Source organism: Rhopalosiphum padi, chromosome 2 (assembly GCF_020882245.1).
Source record: "Rhopalosiphum padi isolate XX-2018 chromosome 2, ASM2088224v1, whole genome shotgun sequence".
Lineage (NCBI taxonomy): Eukaryota > Metazoa > Arthropoda > Insecta > Hemiptera > Aphididae > Rhopalosiphum > Rhopalosiphum padi.
The window spans coordinates 16,607,637-16,620,360 of record NC_083598.1 but is presented as its reverse complement, the minus strand read 5'-3'; the positions used below and the strand labels follow the sequence as shown (position 1 = coordinate 16,620,360).

Genomic DNA, 12,724 nt, shown 5'->3' with positions numbered 1-12,724 from the left:
TTTATTATCAGTATTCTTATCAATTGTTGTTTTCGTTCCGTTTCGGCGTCGGTTCACGGTTCGCGATCGCAGATCGCTTAAAAATGCTTACTGGCTACTGCTTACTACCTACTGCCTACTGATTAGTGATTACAGCTTACCATTCTTTCGAAAACTTGTTTTATATGTCCCGTAAGTAAATTATTTATTTATTATTTGACGTTTAAAAAAAATACACGCCAATTTCTGGAAACAAACGCCATGGCTGACATAAGCTCGTACAGAGACCAACATTTTAAAGGCTCTAGAGGTGAGCTCGACAAGTTGTTGCGTTTATCTACAACTATGTACATTGGAAACTTGGCATTTTATACGACGGAAGGACAGATATACGAACTGTTCTCTAAGTGTGGTGATATTAAACGCATCGTCATGGGCCTAGACAAATTCAAGAAAACACCTTGTGGCTTTTGCTTTATTGAGTACTATACTAGGGAAGATGCAGAGAATTGTATGCGTTATGTCAACGGCACTCGACTGGATGACCGAATCATTCGTACAGACTGGGATGCTGGATTTCTGGAAGGCAGGCAATATGGTCGTGGGAAAACAGGCGGTCAAGTGCGAGACGAATATAGGACTGATTATGATATTGGCCGAGGTGGATATGGTAAAAACGCTCAACCTAAAGCAGACATGATAATATTCGGCAGAAACAAAGACGCCCTTCCAATGGATTAATGCACAATTTTAGCCCACAAAATTATATTTTTTTCAGATATATAATTTTTTTTTTTTTCATTGTGTAAATTTCCTACCACTTGATTTTGTAAATAAATAAATATTTTATATGTTGTAGAAGTGTATTCAATTCAAACTCAAATGATCATTTTATGATCATGTTTTATTACATTGGGATGTGACATTTTTAAGTTGCTACGCACAAATGAATGATAACCAATCAGATAATTTGCATTGCTGTGAATATATTAATATGAACGAAGAAAAGTCTACTATAATATCAGACCTTTGTATTTGTCCGCCATTTGGAAACTGCTGTTCAAAGTAAATATGCTGAACACTTATCATATTATTGAATACTAGCACTGTTTTTAGTTTGCTTGTTTTATTTATTTATTAACAATTTGTAGCAATTATTTTATAATTAGTAATAATGGATAATAATCTTGTGTAAAATTATCGCTATAAATTAAATATTTAATAAATAAAACTATTAGTGAACTAATTAACAAATTGCTACTTGTCAACTATTAGTTTGAAAATGTATTTTTCCTGAAATAAGTGTCAGTTGTAAAAAAAAATTCTTAACACATACAAATTAATATTAATTTTTGAAGTTTTAATTGTTATCAGGCGTGGATCCAAAGTATATTTATGAAGGGGGGGCAAATACATATGTAAATTGTATTTTATTGGCTGTGAGGCAGAGCCTCCTCCCTTGGATCTGCGCTTGATTGTTACCTGCAGTCAATAAAATTTTTGAGTGAGTGAATAAAATAAATTGATGACAAATTTAGAATTATAGGCAAACTAAGTTAAATTATAACTTTAATAAAAATATATTAAAATTTAAAACTATTAATTGTTTTACAAAATGTTGGTAATAAATACAAAAATACTTTTTAGTATCTTAAAAGTTTCTTTTGAAAGAAAAAATTAAAAATCTATATTATGTTGCTTGCAACTGGCAACCAATGCTGATTGGAAATAAATACTACAGTGATAGCCTTTTCTGCCGATTTCATGAAATCGGCAATTTCATAAATTCGGCGTAACATATATATCACTAAGATAGATTTATATTCAAATGTATATATGTATTGGAATAAGATATTTTAAATCTGATGAGAAATGTCCTCGAATTAGATCATTCATATTAAAATAATAATAATTGTATCTTGCATATTTTGAATATTTCAATGTTTTTACCTTTTGTTTAAGGGCTGTTTTTATAATGTCTGGTTAAGTGTCCGTTAACACATAACTGGCAGTTAGCAAATTTTATTACTGGCAGAATCAGCTGTTTATTATTAACAGACACTTAACCAGACGTTATGAAAACGGCATTAAATGTACTATATTTATTTTATAATTTTACAGTGGATATTTTTGTTTCATCTTATAATTTCAAGTTCATAACTGAATAAATCGTATAAATTTATAAATTATTAAATGACTTTTGAAAATGTGAAATAATTTATAGACTGTCAGTCTATAACAGTGGCGCAACAAGAAAAAATTTTTGGGAAGGGTTGCATTATTACAATATATATATATACATAAGATAAGTACATGGGTTATTATACTAGGTCTTAGAGAAATTTTAAGAGGACTTACAACCCCTTAACCCCCTCCCTGGTTGCGCCATTGGTCTACAATATTTATAATGATAAAATTACAACCGTTTATTATTCGCAGAGATAAGATGAGATACCCATATAAATGTAGTTAATGTTGTGAAAATGTGAAATATCTTTTTTAACTACATTTAAATGTATATTTTGTAGCATATTACAGTATTTTTAGAAACATTTTTGTGCATATAAATCCATTCCTTAATAATAACTATTGGACTATAATGAGACAACTCAAGATATATGTAATACAAATAAAAATATTTTATTAACATTTAAAAAAAAATTAGTATTTAAAAATATTGCAGTTTGAAATGAACTCAGAGACAATCATAAAGAATGATAAAATACTTATTCCATTACTCATAAGTCACAAGCATAAGATCACAATATTATTATAATAAGTTTCATATTAAAAAAAAATCTCAAATGCATTAAAAAATTAAGTTTTTAAATGTAAAGGGAAAGTTAATTTATTAAAACAATTAGATGTGTCCATTATAAATGATGTAATATTTTGTACATCCTACTATAGCTAGTTAAAATAATAATTATAAAATTATATAACTTTTTTCTATTATTAAGATGCTACTATTGACAACACTGACAACGCTTAATATATTTAAATTGTTTCAGTTTGTTAAAATGTCCACCATCTAAAGACATAGAAATAAATGTTATGGTGGCAAATTTTCAAGATCGATTTAGAATTCCTTGGCAGGGTGGAGCAAGACGCATTTCTTTAGATTCTGCAGTACCATTACTTCTCTTTCCGGCTACTCTTTATTTTGCTGCTTTGGGGTTTTGGCTGACCATATTAATGTTTCCATTGGTTACATTTTTTCTTTATTATACTCATCATACTGTCCGCAAGTACAGAGTGGCTACAAAATTTTTCTATGTTTGGACATTGACATCAGCATCATTAGTGTTGATTATATTCCAGTTTCTGGTTGTGCCCATGTTAGATATAAACACTAATGAGAATATTATAATTACAGTCACTATGATAGCCACAGCAGCTTGTTTCTATTTTACCAAGAAACATGCAATCAAATCTCATCTGAAATATGATCTGGAAATGACTAATGTCAATGAAACAGATGAAAATATAGTTTTAATAAACGAAAGTGAAAATATTCAATGTAATACTTGTAAAAGGAGTGTACCATCCAGAACGTATCACTGTTTTGTGTGTAAGACCTGTGTGATTCAACAACATATACATTCTTATTGGTACGATATTGAGGTTTACCGATTTACGCGAAGCATAAATAAATACAATCATAATTATTGTTTTATTTATTCATACAGGATAGACTGTTGCATCGGAAAGCATAATAGGAAACTATATATGGCAGGTCTGGTACTCGGTTCAGTTTTGTTTACATTTTTATCAAATCTCATCCTAACTACACTATGTCATCCATTCAATGTATTTGCCACAATCATGTTACCCGATGACTGTAGTGATGTATATTATGATATTATGTAAGAAAATTTAACTTATTTTATTCTAAAAAGAATAATAATTTTAATTTATTACAATTTATACATGTTTACATTTTTATACCTAAACTCTTTTTGGATAAACATTTATGAACTTTAGACATAATTATTTATTTATATAAATGCAAATAATATATTTACCTACATTTAAAAACGTTTAATTTATTGTTTTACATTTGCATTTATTTAAAAATTTCTCATGATTTTATTAATTGAATATTTTAATTCAGTAACTTTTCTTTTTTAAATTATCAATTAATAAAATGTAATCCATATTGTGATTAATTTCTGTAAATAGACGATAGTAAATTATTATTTAAACTAATAATGTAACATACCTATAATAAAAATAGATAAATTGGTATTTAAATGAATTTATGTTAAAGACTAAACATAATATGCACAATAACCTCATGACTAAATATTTATATTGTTTTTTTTTCTAGGTATGGTATTTGTTTTGTATCTGGGCTGTATTGTTTTGCAGTCGGAATCATTTTATTTGTTATGTTTATCAAAGATATCTATATGGTTTCATTAGGAATAACTTACCATGAGTGGCAAGAACAATGTAAAGATTTTAAAGGTGATTGCCGTTGGTTCTTATCTAGGCATATTATTAGAAATGTATTATCAAATTGGAAAGCATTTTTCAATAATGTCTAAACTTTGAGTCTGAGTTTGACATGTTTTTACATTTTACATACATTTATTTTATGCATTACTTTTATTATATTTATATATAAAGTTTTTAATTTTTATTGTATAATAATTAATGTATATTATACTATAATAAATATATAGGTAATATTGTTTACTTTAATTGTTAGTTAGGTACAAGAAAAAAAATACATGTCATTAATTTATACAATATTTATATAACATTTTGATAATTGATAAATCTATATTAAATTATAATTCAAATTCTGGTGGAATAAAGTCAGGTAAAATTTCTTGAACCTTTTCATGCCACATGCGTAGTCGACAATCTTTAAGTCTTTCCTTGTATAATATTTCAGGAAACTTCCTCCAATTATCAAAACAACGTTTCATTATTATCCTATAAATTACAATCACTTTCCAATTAGTATTTATTAACAATAACTACCTATTGAGTTTTAATCTTACATTAATTATTATCTGTTTTAATTGAATATTAGTTAATATCTTATGTCATGGTAATTATCTAAAGGGTTTCTAGTGATTCTAAGACTACTTTATAATGTAGATATTATATAGAAGTCTGTGGCATTCTATTTTTTTTTATTTAGAACAATAATGCACGAAATATAGTTAGTGTTAGATTAAGAGTTTTACTGTTTGAAAGTTTAGGATTGAATCTTGATGCCTTATAGCATTTTTATTTTCTATTAATTGGAATCTGTCTAAACGACTCATACAGAGCTTGATAAACCCTACAGGTTCTACCTATTTTTTTTTATTGTATACTTATACGAAAATCTATAAATTGTATAATATAATTACTTGTTATGATAAGATTCTGCTTTCAACATTTTTGTTTGTGTTTGAAGTCTAATTTCCCTAACATAGTCACGCCATCTTTTAAACCAATATTCTTCGATCTTAAAATTGTGCCAATCCTCAGCTACTTGTTGTTTCTTTTTTCTCTCTTCTAAAATCTATAAATAAATTATTAAGAAAACGCATCATATTGGTCCAATTGTTTATAAAGGTATTGGCATAACTTCATAACTTAATAAAATTAGATAAGTACCTTCTACCTATATCTTATTGATTGTATATATTATTATAGTTAAATATAATCAATGTCTATATGTCTACATGGGTATAGGTATACTAAAGGTACACAAACATCGCATACACGCCTGAATGCAATGTAAAATAAATAGATCTTATCGAATATTATGTGACTTGCACATATAATTATACCTTATAAAATCCGAGAAATGCCGTCTTCATTAATTTCTGCTTGTAAAACTGTTCAGCCAAAAGTATTTTCTCGTTCAAACTATTGTTGACGTAAAACCGCCATTTGCTGAAACAAGTGCCGACTAATTGTCTGTCGTAGTGATCCGAAGCCTCTTCCACCCGCCACCTGGCACAGTTTAAATTCGCTCTGAACGCTTCGAATCCTCTCCTTATTAACAGTTTCCGATATAAATCTTCCGCGATCCGAGTATTCTCTCGCCACACTTCCCTTTGCGCCTTTCGTCTATCCTCTTCGATTATCCTCAGTCTCATGTTCTCCCTGGCCTCGAGCAACCGCTCGCGTTTCTGTTCCATCCGTTCCCTCGCGCACTTCTCCTCCAATTCACGTTTTTTCCGCAACTCTTCCAGCTCTGCCTTTCGGCGCCTCTCCTTAATCGCCTCCCACTTGGCCCGGCGTTCCAGGGCCCGCACCTCCATCCGGTTAAGTATGTCAGACGGACTAGCTGCAGCGGCGCTCTGCTGCACCGGCTGCGCGGTTCGGGTTTTCGCCCTCCTCTCGGATTCGCCGGAATGGTGCAGGTCCTGCAACAGCCTCTGGTTCTCAAGCAACGCCTTCTCGGATTCCAATTTCAGCTGTTGCAGTCTCAGGCGTTCGATTTCCATCCGCTGTTTCTCGAGCAATTTTTTCTGTTCGTCGATTTTTGCCTGCTGACGGTCACGGCTGCCGGTCCGCTTCGCCGTTGGTGCGGCGCGATTCCACGCACACGTCTGCTTATTGTCAGCGGTCGTTCTATTCTTCCGCCAACGATCGTCGTTATCCAATTTTTCTTGGATTTTCGATAAAAACTTGTCAACTTTATCGTTCGTCCCTACGAGGCCGCGGGACGCTTTCGATTTTACCGCGTAATTCCGCCACCTGTCCCAATAAATCCTCTGCAGCAAACGCATCGCCAACGCTTCCGGTCCGTTTTTCTCGCTTGTCGATGTGTCACGGCGGCGGCCACTGGCAGTAGTTGTTCGATCAACCTTGCAATCGTCTTCCGAGCACTCGGATATTGTCGCTTGTTCGCCGTCGCGATTATTAAAATCATTTTTATAATAATTAATATTGTTGTTGACGATGTTGACGTTCAACTGTTGTACATTTATGACGGTGAAATTATTGACGACTGTACTGATTCTCGCATCAGACGACGTGTCACGGCAGATGTTTAAAACCCCATTGATGACCGCCGCGTTTTCGCAACGAAACTCTTCATGCTGCTGCAGTGCACGCCGATCGACGATTGACGATATTCCTCGTTCGACGTGTTTCGATTTTTTTCTGCGTGCACGGCACCTGTAGTGTATAATATCATAAAAAATCCAAATTAGCCCATGTTTGTATACATTAGAAATAAAAATGTATTTTGTAACGTTTAGCATTTCTTGTTAAGTGATTTAATGTTATATAACACACCAGTGGTGGCTAACGGGCTGAAGCCCCCCCCATTGCCGTATTATTATTTTTGTTTTTAAATCTACCAACGATTTAATATAGCGACTAAAGCGTGTATTTATCTATTTATTAGAACCACGGACTAAGGTATTAATAAATATTATATAGGTATTATATTATCTTATAGTCTGTGATTACGACCATAGATAGGTATTTATAATCTTGTATAATTATAATATAAATTTATATATAATTTTTTCATTTATTTTTTGTTTATTTTATGCTTAATTTAAGTAAGAAATAAAAAAGCAATTATTTTAATTTTTTACGCCACTGTAACACACACATAATATACAGTTAGGTCTCGCTATGGTTATTGTTTAAGGGGTAACATTTAGGCAATTTATAATCTCGTCTTAGCCGCCCGGATCTATGCGTTGAGTGAAGTTCAAGCGGATACCGGCTGAAGCCGCAGACGGACACCACTTGTACACGCATGCACATATTATAAGTCAATTACAATAAAAATTCTTTTATGAATTTTACAACAACTTACTTATTGATTTGACAAAATTAAAGTTAGTTAACGTTGTCTGATCTTGATTCTGAAAAAATATTCAAATTCAGCAGAAAAAATGTCTGTAGATCGTACGAAACACATTCCGTTTTTAATTGTAATTGTGATTTGAAAAAATTCATATTTTCATGATTTTATTTACATTTCAATATAATATAAGATTAAATATTTTTACAAAGTATTTCGTACAATATATAGACAATTTTCTGTCAAATTCAAATTTTTTTTCTGAATCAAAATCAGACATCTTCAACTACCTTTAATTTTGTCAAAACTTAAGGTCTTATGAGCTAAAACTGACGACAATAGCGAAGCCCTTAAGTAGTTAAATTATTAAAAAAATTCATGTTTTATTTATATACCTAATCTTAAGTTGTTCGATGAAAAATAAAAACTTACTTGTTTATATCTGAAATTACTCTTTTACAGTCTCTTTTAATTAACCAACGATGTTCGTCTTCTGTCTAAAATGTAATCGAAATAAATTAAATAGGTAACTAAAACTATACTACCTATTACCTATATAATATTATAATAATTAAATAAATAACGTTGAATAAAATATATTGATTATTTTAGATCGTACTCAGGGGCGTGCCTAGGAATTTTTTTTACTTAAAAAAATAGAAACCACTTAATATTTAAAGAAATCTTTATAGTCATGTAAAAATAATTTGCCTTTAATTGATGAATTATAATAACTTAAACAAAAACATAATAAATGTAATTTTAAAATATAAAAGTAAAAACTCGTCGATTAATTAGTATAAACCAATAACTACACAAAAACATTTTATACATAAATTATCCGGTATAAACAAGTTACCTTGTTAGCTAGGTGTTATAATATAAACTTTGCTTTATTTTTATGATACAAATTTTACTATTTACCAAGTGCCTTTCAGAATTACTAACGATTCTATCCAATTGTTTTCTACTAACAATAGTGTAATCTTCTAGATTTTTTTCGGAAAACTGTGCAACATCCTGCACTGCTAAGTTACAGTATTGGAAGTTGACGGCCCGATGATCAATGTTGAATGTCATCTCAATATATATCGTTCTCGAACATAATATTATATGCATACAATATAATTTAATATTATGTATGTACATATAACTATAAAAGAAGTAAGAACAAACTATGTACTAGTGTACACTATACATTGACTACATAACTACCTACCTATTTTACGTTTCATAAGTTTAGTTTACACCTTTTAGGCCGATGTATCGATAACACCGACGACTACTACGTGTTACACATTAATAAAATAATAACAATAACAACAATTACATCGGACCCTATGATATACTGTGGTGCCGGTAAGAAAATGTTTACATGTTACTGCCGTGATCGCTATAGCAACTGTGATATGGCCATATAGATATATATTATATTATATTATAGTTGTTGTATATACCTTATTACCTACAACCTACATGTATATTATAATAAAATTGTATTAAATTATAATTTGTAAGGTATAAATTGGTAATTTTGAACAGCGTAGAATTATTTGTTTAATACTATTTAGGTATATTATAAGTACCTGCAGGCACGTAGCCAAAAAAAGTATGGTTGTGATTTTGTGAAAAATAAAATATAAATATATTAATATTATTATGGCAGTTATAATATTTATATTTTGAAAACGAATTGATATTAAATAATGGTTGTATAATAATACAAAATATCTTTCATTTTTTATATTATTATTTATTATTTTCTTGAAATAAATAAACATAATTAAGGATGCGGGGTGTAGGGTTACATCACTGTACCACTGTCCACTACACAATACACACTAATATAATAATAAGAAATACGTATTTGTTTATTATTTTGTTTTGTACTAAACTGTATTTAAAAATAACTACTTATAATTATTTTTATTATTTATTAGATAATATTACGACCAGAAAAGCTCAATTACAAGAAGAATAAGGTTTTTATATTAATAACTGTAACATGCAGCTTAAAAAGTATTTGAACAGTAAAATAAAATAAAGATATTACCTCACAATAAAAATCATAGAATTGACCAGAAAGCGGTTTGATAAAAAGGAAAAGAAAGGTCCTCTTTGGTAATTCTCAATAAGTGGATAAAGAGGGACTATTAAATAAACAATTGTTTCTAATGAAACATGCTGAAACTCTGAAGCTGTCTAAGTGATTTCAGCTTACAAGTAGAAAAATAACACGTCATGTAGGTACACTGTATATTTTATAAATAACAAATTCATAAATTGCATTGTTACATAGATTACTAGAATATATTAAGTAGCCTATCTACAACGCCGCACTATCACTAATTTATAATAAATTAAATGTTATCCAAGAAATAATCTATGAGTTAGTATATTTCTACTGTATTCTATTATTTCTATTCATCTTTTGTACAACTATATTATAAGCAAATAAAACGTGCTATATTCGGCAAACTACTAGTAGAAGTAGATTATTGATATTATTTCCAATTCCTACTCAGTACTCACTTACTTTGTTAAAAATCAATCTCATTTATTTTAAATCAATGATCAATTATTGATTTTTCAAATAATTGCTATCATTATTACTATAGTCTATAAGCTTATAAATTTTATATTATTTTTGATACAAAAAATAGACTGGGCCTAAAGACAATGGTATATTATTATTCGATGCCTTAAACAGACAAAAATTATGTACCTATGTCCTATAGTGTAATTTGTATATAATATACAGGACGCACTAGTCTAAAAGTAAATCGATACTTGATAGAAATATCTTTAATGCAATCGTTTCAAAAAGAATTAAACGTTAGAAGCGGGAAAAAATATAAATAGTTCCTTTTAATTTTAAAACAATAATTATAGACAGTTCAGACCTATTCTCTATAATATAGCTTATAGAAACATGATTTTTATAGAAGGTCATCAATGAACAAATAATCACACTTTTGATACACAATTTTATCTTAGTACGATGAACCTATCAACTGTACCTATCATTGTATCAACTATACCTACAACAATGCAAGGCTAGTGCACAGCTCTTAATTTTTACGTAACATTTACAAAAAATATAGTTTTATGAATTTATTTTTCAATTTCTATATAGATTATATAATTATACATACACATGCCGTGTACATACTGGATTCTGTCTATAATAATAAAGTAAAATAATATTATTGTTGTATGTAAACAAAATCGAAGACGTACCTACACGCCTATATTATGAGCCATGAGGTATTGTATACGATTTATTATATTACATATATATTATATTTATTTATTTTTTTACCTACAAACACCAACGCCTATCAATAACCAAATGCTTATAAAAAAAATAATATATATATATATGTATGTATAATTTTTATTTTCATTTCAGAGAATAAAATATTTTAGTCGGCAGGAAGACCGATAAATATTTTGTTCCCTACACACCGCACAGCAGCATACACGAACGTCAGACCGTGACCAATTATTATTATATTGAAGTGCGTGTCATAATGAAGTTCCAAGCACATTTTTTACTACGTTTAACGGTAAATCTGAAATCATATTTGTTGTTGTACATTTCAGGACAAAACAAAATTAAATTGCAAAAGCAATAATAATACTGTAATTGTATATTACCTATGCGAATATCATCAATGGTCATATGTCGATAGTCTGATATTCTGATATGCATCAATATATATTATATAATATAACTCCAGGCATTTTTACATTTTCAAGCGAAAATTAACGCAGTCATATATATATTTTAATATATAGGTCCTTTTTAACATATTTATGTCTTGTACATTTATTAACTGCGGTATTCACATCAATACACTCAGATAAACAAAAAGAAAAATTATAGGTATTTTTAAACATAATATATCGTTCTCCGTCACATCCTCATCATATGCAGTGAATCACTCGCTTGTGGTATGTATATAGATATAATACATATTAACAATAGTCACGGAATACTGAACACTGAGGATAACGCGAACATCGACCCTTTTGCTTAAATATTATGAGTGTATAATACATTTATATACAGGGTGATTCTTTTCATAGAAAACACTTTTTTCAAAAGGTTATTAATATGTTTTTGAAAACATCATTTTACAAAATTTGAAGTAATTACAAAACATCATTTTTGTCAATTATTTTTATATGATGCTTAGATTTATAACAAAACACAAATCATAATAAAACTTGTACATGAAATTCGATTGCTATAAATTGAAACACTAAGAAAAATATTTTACTTAGAAGTATGAAATTAAAAATGTATATTTTATTTGAATGTATCATTCAAAATAATAATAAAACCTTATTAAATGATAAGTTTAACAAATTGCAAAAAATATACTTAATGCTTTTTCAAAAGTTATGTTTTGTAATGACCTAAAATTATTATGTAAAAAAATATTTCCGAAACATTCATACTTTTCTAGATAACAAATGTTTATACTTTTAAAACAATCACCTTGTATAAAATAATAATATAAACGAGACGGCCTACGAATAACGATGGGAACTGTGCAACAGAGACTAAAAACAATCGAAATAGGTACGATTTCATTTGTGGGCAGTGTTATAATGAAAGAATGCCTCTTATATCTGTATATTTCAATTTATTATTATTACGACGAGACTTACGCAATTTTCGGAAAATGAAATTAATGATATGTATAGTATATTAATATAGCGTACCTAAGTATATTATTTACTATTCCCCTTATTCGGTATATTACAATACATGTGTCTAAAAAATAAAATGTAAAAACAAACGTAAGCATATAATAATATAATTTATCTATTATTAATATTATTATTATAAATATGGGAAATTATATTCATTCCGCATTATTATTTAATTTTTTCATTATAAACAATAAACGAGTATAATATAATGCAGTAGTAGTGTAGAGTATTGTATTATATTTA

General features: G+C 29.0%; 3 protein-coding genes across 4 annotated transcripts; 2 read left to right on the top strand and 1 right to left on the bottom strand.

Moving 5' to 3' along the window:
• The first annotated feature begins 23 nt into the window (after positions 1–23).
• On the top strand, positions 24–4,671 carry LOC132920023 (palmitoyltransferase ZDHHC23-B). Its single transcript, XM_060982031.1, has 5 exons — positions 24–171; positions 839–1,044; positions 2,991–3,590; positions 3,669–3,845; positions 4,310–4,671. Exons 2-5 carry the CDS (start codon positions 926–928, stop codon positions 4,527–4,529), a joined length of 1,116 nt encoding a protein of 371 aa, XP_060838014.1. The 5' UTR covers positions 24–171; positions 839–925; the 3' UTR covers positions 4,530–4,671.
• LOC132920025 (nuclear cap-binding protein subunit 2-like) lies at positions 165–830 on the top strand. The gene has a single exon (XM_060982035.1). The coding sequence runs from the start codon at positions 241–243 to the stop codon at positions 718–720; it is 480 nt and encodes a 159-aa protein (XP_060838018.1). The 5' UTR covers positions 165–240; the 3' UTR covers positions 721–830.
• Positions 4,672–4,764: 93 nt separating the features above from the next.
• LOC132920022 (coiled-coil domain-containing protein 191) lies at positions 4,765–9,082 on the bottom strand. 2 transcript variants are annotated; one of them, XM_060982030.1, is made up of 6 exons: positions 8,976–9,082; positions 8,681–8,909; positions 8,189–8,253; positions 5,775–7,113; positions 5,349–5,503; positions 4,765–4,923 (listed from the first exon to the last, which is right to left on the bottom strand). In XM_060982030.1, the coding sequence occupies exons 2-6, from the start codon at positions 8,903–8,905 to the stop codon at positions 4,776–4,778; spliced, it is 1,932 nt and encodes a 643-aa protein (XP_060838013.1). In that variant the 5' UTR covers positions 8,906–8,909; positions 8,976–9,082; the 3' UTR covers positions 4,765–4,775. The 2 variants fall into 2 exon arrangements, with proteins under 2 accessions (XP_060838013.1, XP_060838012.1); XM_060982029.1 differs by having other exon boundaries at positions 8,681–9,082.
• Positions 9,083–12,724: the final 3,642 nt, after the last annotated feature.